This window comes from Choloepus didactylus, chromosome 16 (assembly GCF_015220235.1).
Source record: "Choloepus didactylus isolate mChoDid1 chromosome 16, mChoDid1.pri, whole genome shotgun sequence".
In the NCBI taxonomy this organism is placed as follows: Eukaryota; Metazoa; Chordata; class Mammalia; order Pilosa; family Megalonychidae; genus Choloepus; species Choloepus didactylus.
Window position 1 is genome coordinate 34,841,401 of NC_051322.1, and position 10,092 is coordinate 34,851,492.

General features: G+C 41.8%; 1 protein-coding gene and 1 pseudogene across 8 annotated transcripts in view; one reads left to right on the top strand and one right to left on the bottom strand.

Annotated features, from left to right (window-relative positions):
* Window positions 1–8,366, bottom strand: part of SLC14A1 (solute carrier family 14 member 1 (Kidd blood group)) — a 29,310-nt gene extending 20,944 nt beyond the window's left edge. Inside the window, exons 1-4 of one of the 8 annotated variants that reach the window (XM_037805523.1) lie at window positions 8,192–8,366; window positions 7,426–7,489; window positions 6,777–7,009; window positions 5,321–5,472 (exon numbers count right to left, since the gene is read on the bottom strand). In XM_037805523.1, the coding sequence (XP_037661451.1) occupies window positions 5,321–5,467 (147 nt within the window). In that variant the 5' untranslated portion in view covers window positions 5,468–5,472; window positions 6,777–7,009; window positions 7,426–7,489; window positions 8,192–8,366. Of the gene's footprint in view, window positions 1–1,238; window positions 1,490–5,320; window positions 6,487–6,776; window positions 7,220–7,425; window positions 7,490–8,191 lie in introns of those variants that run through there. The other 7 variants (XM_037805522.1, XM_037805519.1, XM_037805520.1 and 4 more) reach the window with 7 other exon arrangements.
* Window positions 97–1,171, top strand: LOC119511098 (annotated as a pseudogene).
* Window positions 8,367–10,092: the final 1,726 nt, after the last annotated feature.

Here is a 10,092-nt window from a genome sequence, read left to right on the forward strand (position 1 = left end):
GATAACCAATATTTTTATCCTTAATGGAGATTTTGAGTGGTTATTTGAGACTATTGAAGATGCATCATTTTTCAAGTGGTTTTGTGGGACTGTGAATGAACGGAATGTGTTGTCTGTAAAAGAATTGTAAGCTTTTAGCACGCTTCAAAAATCAGGCAAGCCCATCCTAGAAGCAGCACTGGATGCAGTTCTTAAAACCTGTAAAGCTTCTGATTTGAGGACACCTAGCCTGGATGACAAAGAGCTAGAGAAATTAGAGGATGAAATTCAAACTCTGCAGAAATTCAAGAACTTAAAACTTCAGTGGTGTAATAAATGCCAGTTGATGGCTTCAGTAGCTAGCCACAAATCTCTGAGTTAAATTGTAAAGCATCAGCAGCCACTAATAAGCTGAAGGAGAATCAAAAATTTCTAAATGGTGTGAATACTAAAATCAGTAATGAATTTCAGGCTCTGGCTGATGGCTGCAAAATTGATGATGTTCTTCACATACTCTAATTTAGGGCAAGGGACAAATCCACTGGTTTTGTTTGTTTGTTTTTTAATCTCAATTTGCCTTGGAAAAATATCTAAGACAAAAGAGCAAAGCACAGAAGTGATAACCATAAAATCAGTTCTTTCAAGGTATGCATGAAGTAGTGGAAAGTTCAAATGAAGAAAACGTTCAACTATTAGATATACAAACACCATCCATTTGTGATAATCAAAAAATCCTTGAGAAGATGCAGCTACTGATGGCCAGGCTGGTGTTTGCTTACATTTCTGTGCAACATCAGTTAATTCAACTGAAAGCAAGTAATTTGAGTATGAAGTCAAAGAATAAGATGGGCAGAGGAGAATCTTCATAGCCTAACCAACAAGGCTGTTGGCAAAGAAAATTTGGATGCTAAAACTTCTAGCTTGAATGTGAGATTCTACAACTTGAACAAATCACTCATATAAAAGACAAAAATTTGCCTGCTGTGGTAAAAGAGAATGCTCAATTGTTGAACATGCCAGTTGTAAAGGGAAACTTTGATCTGCACATTGCTAAACAAGACCGTTATACACCAAGACAAGAGTTAGTTTTAAATCAGTTAATCAAGTAAAAGGCATCATTTGATTGTTACAGAAATTGTTCCAGTTTGCTAATGCTGCTGTTATGCAAAATGCCAGAAATGGATTGGCTTTCATAAAGGGGGTTTATTTGGTTACAAAGTTACAGTCTTAAGGCCATGAGGTGTTCAAGGGAAGGGTACCTTCACTGGAGGATGGCCGATGGTGTCCGAAAACCTCTGTTAGCTGGGAAGGCACGTGGCTGGCGTCTGCTTGCTCCCAGGTTGTGTTTCAAAATGGCATTCCCCGAAATGTTAGCGTGAGCTCTCAACAGCTGTCTTCAAAATGTCTCTCTAAGCTGCTCTGAGTTCCTTCTGTTTGTCAGCTCTTTTATATGGCTCCAGTGATTTAATTCAGACCCACCCTGAATGGGTGAGTAGCACCTCCATGGAAATTATCCAAAGGTCTTGCCCACAGTTGTTTGAGTCACATCTCCATGGAAACACTCAATCAATATGTTCCAACCTAATCAACACTAATACATCTGCCCCCACAAGATTGCATCAATAATATGGCTTTTTCTGGGGGACATAATATATACAAACCGGTACAGATATCATATGAAATTGAATTGAGAAAGCCTTGGGACCTTTATCATCAACCTGAAAATTTGGTTAAAGAACTTAGTGAAAGTAATATGGTGCTAGCCCAGCAATTAAAAATGCTAAGAGAGACCCATCAGTAACTCAGCAGATAAACTGCAGAAATACTGTTGGTATCAAGGATTATTCTACTCAGAGGCTTTATCAACTTTTTGAAGGAGAGAATAAAAAAGAATTATTTAGAACCCATGGTAACTTCGAGGAAGGGGCTGAGAAATTGAAACAGGATGTTTCTTTAGTACAAGACCAGTTGGCAGCATCTCTTCAAGAACATTCTGTCCAAACTGAATGATGGTGTGGACATGCTTTGTGATGCTTTGTATCAAGGAGGAAATCAGCTTTTCCTTAGTCATCAGGAGCTAACAGAGCAGTTTCATCAGGTTCAATCTCAACTGAGTAAGCTGAATCATCTCTTTACTGATACTCTTGCTGATGTGAAGGCAAAAAGAAAAATTTGGACAGCTAATAATCTGCATCAGATGGAAAGAGAATTATATGTGTATTTTTTAAAAGAAGAAGATTATCTGAAAGATATTGTGAAAAATTTAGAAAACCAATCAAAATAGTTTAAAGCTATTGGTCTTGAAGATTGAAAACTACTAAAATCTGAATCTTTAACTACTGTATTGATTTGAAACATGCTATGTTTTAATGGCTTACATGTTAGGAGGACAATATGTCATATGTAAAAAACACTACTAAATTTTTAAATTCAATGTCAATGGAACATTTCATTTAATGAACTTAAATATTACATCAATTTTTTCCCTCATGTAACATGTTTGTTCAAAGTATCCCAGTGCTTTTAATGACTTGAATATTTGCTGGTGGCACTTCAGTGGATGAGCTACTTAGTCCTGGTAATTTTTTACTTAACAGGAAAAAAGCATTGTTATATAATGTAATATTTTTAATACAGTTAATTTGAGGATGATATAAAATACTCTGAAGTAGCATATTTATCAGGTATTATATCAAATGCTTCTTGAGTGCCTAATTTACACATGGCCTGTATTAAATACTATGAATTCTATAGAGAAAAGAGAAGGCATAGCTAATACCTTCAAGCAAATGCCTTACTGTCTTTTAATCTGGAATGCCAATCTAAAATTATACATTTTAAGTGGTCCCCATGGAATTATTTTTCAGCCACAACCATCAGAAAATGGACATGCTTAGGTGACCAGTGAGCCCTATTGATTTTTGTAATACATTAACCAAAAATGTTTTTGCCAATTAAGGTATTTGTGCATTAAAAATTTATATTTATTCTGAAATATTATGAAATAGATCTTGATATATTTGAAAAATTTTAACAATACATGCTATCTGAGATTCTGTTGTAAAAAACATCATTTTTGGAATTTGTTATTTAAATTGTACTTAAACAGACAAGAATGACGTTCCACAAAAGCATTGAAACTGAGGATGGTGGAATTGGGCAGAGCCCTGGAATATCGAACAATCATAAGGATCGTATGATACAAGAATGTACAGGGCATAATTATGGTTAGTGTGCCTCAAGAAAATACTATTGCCATAACTGTGCCTTGGGTTTACTGGGAGACTATTCACTTCTTAAGATAGGTGTGCAACAGGGAAGCACCAACGTCACCGGAATCTAGTACCCTGTAGACAAAGAATGCATGTTTCAGAGTGCTGATGACAAGCACAGAGGAAGAACTCCAATGGCGTAATCCCAGAGGTAGGTATGGGAGAAGGACACTGGCAGAACCACGTTGAATGTGCAGGAAAAGCCCAGAGCACAGGTAGGTAAGTGTGAAGTAGGAAACCCCAAAACCATCAGACCCAGAAGGCACAACTGGGGAATGTTGAGACCACAGCTACGTGAGACATGACCAAGAAAATCCCCAAAGCCCACAAAGATAAATCAGCTTATCTTCTCTCTGTGGCCAGGCTGTGAACACAGGTTCCTCACTGCTACTTTTAGCTTCATCGTTATTTCGTTTACCACAGCTGACAAAGAGCTACTATCAGATAATAAAGTTAAGCAATGTTTCTTTCAATCCTGACCCTCGTTTTGGCAGCTGTTAATCCCAAAATGGGAATTAAGTGTGGGTAACTATTTTTTTGATTGAGTAACAATTGCACTTCAGTTGTAATACTTTGCTTTCCAACTAACCATCCTCCTTTTTAAACAATGGTCAACCATTAATCATTCCACAAAGTATAAGCTATTTATAGGAGGTATTTCAAACCAAATTCGTTTTGTCTCAGCAAAAGTTTAGATGTCATCATTTGTGAGTCTTCCAGTGAATGTTTGCATTAAGAAATTCTTAAATTGAAAATTGTTGGCAGTCAGGAACCAACATGAAGTCCGTATGGAGCTCAGCTGATCCCATAGTTAAGCATGTAAAATTGTTTGAATAAGTAAGCAATTATGAAAATTTGCCTTTTTATTTCATAATCTGTCTAAATTATGGCTATCATTTATTTCCAGATATCTCTCTCTTTCAATCTCATAACTGAAAATATTGCTTTGGTAAGGCCCTTCCTCAGCTACAGTGATCCACTTTCAAAGCCATCAAATTATGAGAGGCATCAGGCTTCAGCCCAGGCAATGACAAAAAGCTTGAAGATATAACCACCTAGAGTTTCTGTAAGTGAAGGCATCAAGTTCTAAAGAGGCAGCTTCGAATGAAAGCATTAAAGTGGCATTTCCTATCAACCACAGAAACAACTAGGTTAAAGGCTATTCCAGAATAAACAAATTCATATTCTCAAAATTTCCAGCATATATTTATTTAGAGGGTTTTAAGTACTCCGTCACCTCAGAGATTTTGGAGATACAGATACGAAACCAGATAATATAACTGGTCAGACGTGATTAGGAACCTGAATGGCTCAACCACCAAAAGTTAAATAAAAGTTAAGCTACTTTTGTCTAAATCCACAGCCCAACATAGAGAAGGCTTATTGTAATGTGTGTCTCCAATATTCACATCTTGGGATAGGTTTTAGGGTTAGATGCCCCAGAGAGAGGGGTCTCCTAATGACTTCTGCAGTTGGTTGCTGCTGTCACAGAGACCCCAGGAACTCTTATCTGCCCTGCAGAACCCTTGGAGCTCCTTGGGGCTCTGGCCACTTATTCCATCTTTTAGTTATGAGAACGAGTTACAAGAGACCAGTAATCTCTTAGAATTTTATCGTGCTAGAATATTTGCGTTTCTTTAGAGAACTTTAGAACCTACACATCCTAACTAGAAGATGTCACAAGGATATGGAGCAAGAATCTTCCACTGATGCTCAAACTTCTCAATCCTGAACAAGTAGGACACTTAATCCCAACTAAGAGGAGTGGGCAATAAAATAAAAGGAAGAAATTCTAATAAAACAGAAGCAGGGTAAGTTTTAACCCTAGACTGCTTTTTCCTTAACTCTTCCACAGCTGTCAACACTCCACAACTCAGCAGTGTGGACTCTAAACCCTCAGGATGAGGGCCATGTGACCTCCCAGACTCGGTGCATCCTACCAGCCCACAGCCACGCCACTCAGCAGAGCTTGCTGCCCCCGCTCCCAGGCACGAGTCAGAAAAGGCCCAGCAGCTGGAGTGCAGGTGCCGAGGCTCCCCAGAGGCAGAAGAGGCTCGAAAGCAGCATACCTGTTCTTCCGGCCCGTCGGGAAGGGCCGAGCTGCCCCAGGCGAAGCCTCTGTGCGCTGCCTCCCCAGCTTTATTTCCAAAACGGTCCGTCCAAAGAGGCCCATGAGGGGCGTCACCAGCACCGCCAGTCAAAGACCGTCCATTCATCCTTCCTTTCTCTCCGTACATGACAAAGGGCAAAAATATGTGAATCAACAGGTGTGCGCCCTGGCACGGATGAGCAGGTGAATGAAAGATGGAGGGAGGCAGGAGAGGCGATGCAGCCTCTAGCAGGGCTTGCAGACGTCTCCGTCAGCCAAGAGTTTGCCGATGGCAGGGGGAACGGCGAGTACCTGTTGGTTTTACTTTGCTGGAGAAAAGTGGTGGCAAACCATCCTGCTCAGAGACCAGACATAGATTTTGTTCTGCTGTGTTTCTCCACTGGCAGGAGGTTAGCAGATCATGCTCCAGAGGAAGAGGATGGGATTCAGGTTCAGAAACGCTTCAGGCAAACTACGAGAGCTCCGTCTTGGGTACCAACACCAACTCAAGTTGGCCCAGCCTTTGTGGTTCTTTATGAAATGTGAGAAGAAGAGGGAAAGGCATAGGCTCTATTTCTCTGTAATGAGATACTAGCCACACTTTATGCATGGCAAAAACCTAGTCTGAGAGACTGCTAAATGGCATTTTTCTTATATCTGAATAAGAATTATTAAATATTGGGAATCAACTGTTTATGACAAACAATTCTTAGTTGAAGTCAACAAGTCTGGCAGTTGTTTCAAAATTTGATATCTAAGGATATCATTCTTCCTTCAGAAATGCCAGAAAAGTTGTATGTGTGGTATTTCCTTTTTCCCTCCCTCCCTCCTTTTATTTTATTTTATTTATTTTTACCTTCTTCTACTGGCTTGGTCTGAAATTTGAAAACTTAACACTCTACTAATGTGACTTAGAGAAAGCCACAATTGTGGAAAATATTTCTGATATGTTATGGAAAAAAAATTGTGTGCACATGTGTATGCATGTAAACTATCTGCCTGGTTTGTGCCTGGGGGTTGGATAATGTATACTTTCGTTCGATAAAGAACATTTAAAAACCCAATGGTGGGCTCTCATACGGTGTTAAAAAAAGAAAGAGAGAGAGAGAGTGAAAGGGGAATGAGAGAAAAAAGGAAAGGGACAAAAGCTGACCATCATAGTCACTTGGTGGAGATGCCTACCCTCCCCCCATGCCTGCCTTTCCCCCACCCTGGGTCTGCCTCCCCCCCCCTCCCCTTAGCTGCCCTCCCCCCAATAAAATCACACACATGTCTTGGAAAACCACATCCTTGAGCTCAACATCAGTATTTTCTTAGAGTCCAAAGTTGGAAACGATTGAGAGAGAGAAGGGATTTTGGAGACCACATAGTTCAATCCTTCCTTTTATAGAAGAGAAAACTGAGGCCCAGAGTGGGGCCCATCCAAGTTCACTTACCAAGGGGAGGCAGAGTCAGACTCGTGGAAGTGGAGTTTCTTTGTCTTCCAGCCTGGGCTCAGGCATGTTAGTACCGCCCAAGATTCTGTTCAAGTCAACAAGCAGTGCGGGGAACAGCTTCTGTGTGCCAGCGTGTGCTGTAGGCGTTAGGGCTCGATGAGGCAGTACACCGCCTGTCCTCGTGGTCTCCTTGAAACAGTCTTGGGGTGGGCTCTGCTGTCCCCAAATTTCACCTATGCATTTGCCAGAAGCATTGACTCTTTTGACAAACATTTCTGGGGGCCTCACAGTGAGCCTCCTCCAGCATCAGACATGCCCCCAGAAAGGCCCGTGTATGCTGAAAGTAACATCCTGTGCATATTCTGGAAGTTGCACCTGATGAGTCTTTCAGAAGGAGTCAGAAAGCACTTATAATATCAGGATTTCAATTGAACTCACATTCCCTATTTTATTACAGGAAATAAAATTCATTCTATTGTCAGTATATTTTAGAAATTGGAGAGACCCCAAAAGTCTTCAACTTTCTATGCTTCAAATATTTTAAAAAATAACACAAAGCTTTAGACATAGATGTAGAAGAAAGTATTTAAACATTCATGCTCCATCATAATAAAGAGATTTTCAGTATTGACATGTATTTGATACTTACAATAATCTTTATTTTAAGTAGTTTTTGATGTTAAGTGGTGGGAGGTGCTCAGTTTTCTTTAAAGCTGTAATCAGAAACAAAGACACTACTGTCAGGTATTCCCATCTCCTGATTAAAGCAGGTCCCTCCTTGGAACACACAGCTCCTAGAAGCCTTGGGATGGGAATCCTACATTCCAGAAAGGGCAGCTGCAAAGAAGCTGGCCAATTCCAGACTTCAGTTGTGATTGCCTGGTTTCCCTGATGGGCATTCTCTACAAATTCCCTTATGCGTGACAGCACCGGCAGAAGGTCCTTAGAATCATAATTGGAGAAGACCATACCCAGTCACCTTTTTCTTTTGAGTCATCTAGATACACATTTCCAACTTTACACAGTTATTTCAGGAGCACAGTCTGGAATTCCTGTACAGCACTGATGAACTCAACAGTTGTTTAGCAGTCGTTTAGCAGGTCAAGTGGACACCTTGCTATATTAAACCCCCTTCCACATTGGGCTAAAGTGCTCCTTCTGCTCTGCTTCAGAAATCATGCGAAAGACACTGCACTGAAGCTTCTGGAGAGAAACTTAACGGCTTTGGTAAATTGCTTTTTAGTCTACCAGAACGCTGACTTTGCTGGAACTGTTTCTACTTAGTCTCAACAATTTGAAACATTGTTTCCCCCATTTAAAAAAAAAAACAAAGACCAAAAATTAGAGAGGGCTAGTAAGACTAGTCCCCAAACCATGAACAGTTGGAAATTAACAGGAATGAGGAGGGTACTTACGTGGCTGTCTTCCCCGGGGGACAGAAGGCAGTGGCTGATAAAACCTGTTGGGCTCTATTAAAAGGGAGAGTGTTTAAGAGGAGATAGTGCTGGGAGGGAGGCAACGAACAGTTTTATACAGGAACCCCACTGCATAGGCACGGACAGGGTTTTCTCCTCCCACTTCAGGCACCAGCTCCACAGCAATGCCAGGGACCTGGCCCCGGGCTCCTTCCCTTGCCTGACGCCTCTCTGTGCGCTTGATACGGCGCCAGCTGCTTTGCCATCGTTTCCACGGTGCTCCAAGGTCTTTTCCCAGCACTATTCCTACTCAAGTTCATCTTTTTCTTTTTCATGCTGTTTCCTCTAGCCCCTACCTTCACCCTGAAATATTTTTTGGAAAGACCTTTGTGACTAAAAAGGATCAAGTAGTGTCATTTAAATTAGAAACTGTGGGGCAGGGTGCTACAGAGTGGCCTCCGGAGCTCAGTGACTGCTCATGGGGTAGAGTTTTCTCCTCGACTTGACACAGCTTTTCCCCACGTGTAAGAATCCAGCAGGGTCCTGAGGGGAGTCGGAGGGAGGGTAAGGTGGGGAAGGGGAGATGTGTACCGTTAGTTTTCTGTAAACCAACCTGCTGTTTTTACCAGTGAGGAGAAAATGAAAATACAGATGTTTCCCAGAAACATCCCTCTTTCCAGGTGAGAATCCCAGGAAAAACTGCTGCCTTTTAAAAGCCAGGAAACAAACATTCTTATAGCAGGAGAATCCAACATTGAAGTGAAAAATCTCTTCGTTCCCCATTCTTCTTAAATTTCAGTTTTGTGACTTGTTCTGTTATGGCAGAAATCTGAGGTGCACTACTATGAGTACAGAATTTAAAAAAATGTGTTCTTTTTTTTCTGCATAAAGCATGCAGATGTTTCTTTCCCCAGTTTGCTTCCTGCCTGGAAGGCGAGATAGTCCTTGTCGGCCTTCAGCAAGGTGGCCTGGGGACTCTCTGGCTCCACCCTCTGGACACCCGCCAGACCGCAGGGCTCCCAGTCCTGCAGGAGTGCTCTGAGGTCTGGGACTCCCTCCCTCCAGGTGCCCCAGGGCATAGGGGGTGCACTTGTGGGGCCTGGGAGAGAGACCTGAGCGTCCAGGTTCATGATTAGAGTTTTGAGGTTCAGGCAAATCTCCCTCCAACATTTTCTTCCTGGTAAAATAAGGAGATAACAAACTCCTAGGTTTACCCTGAAGGAGAAAACTTGAGTCACAAAGGGACAGCCTGAGGGCCTTGTAGGGGATGAAAGTCACACGTGTTTTGATGAGCTCCTTATGCAAGAATCACGATGATGATAATTGCCTCGCATGGGGGAGCGTTGCTTGGTGTGCCGGCACTGTGCTGGACGCATGACATGACAATCCTATGAGGGAAATGCTGTCATCCCCATTTTGCAGATTAGGAAACTGAGGCTCAGAGGGCTTAAATACTGTGTCCAAAGTCTATCATCAAAGTTTGTACTTTTAGCCACTCTAGTGCTATCCAGTCTTTCTAACCCTGCTTATTGTTTGCCTTTAATTAATCAATTAACTCAACCATCACCACTAGTCCTGACTCATCGCAGAGCTGCCTCCACCTGGCACCCATGCAGTCTCCTGCCTCAGTGGCTGAGGTCAGGGCTTGACGGCATGTATTGAGTTTTGGGTCTTCTCGACAGAACGACTTCCTCCCTTACCCTTCCTCCTTGGCCTCCCCCTCGGTCCCTGTGAAACCACACTTATGTGTTGGTCACAAAATGCAGCCTTGCAATATGATATGCACAAGATAGCGCAGAGCATGTGGGTTTCTGAGTCAGACCAGTTTGAATGCTGGTTTTGTCCCTTCCTATCTGTGTGACCTTTATGTGACTCACCCTCTCTGAACCTCCAGATTCCTC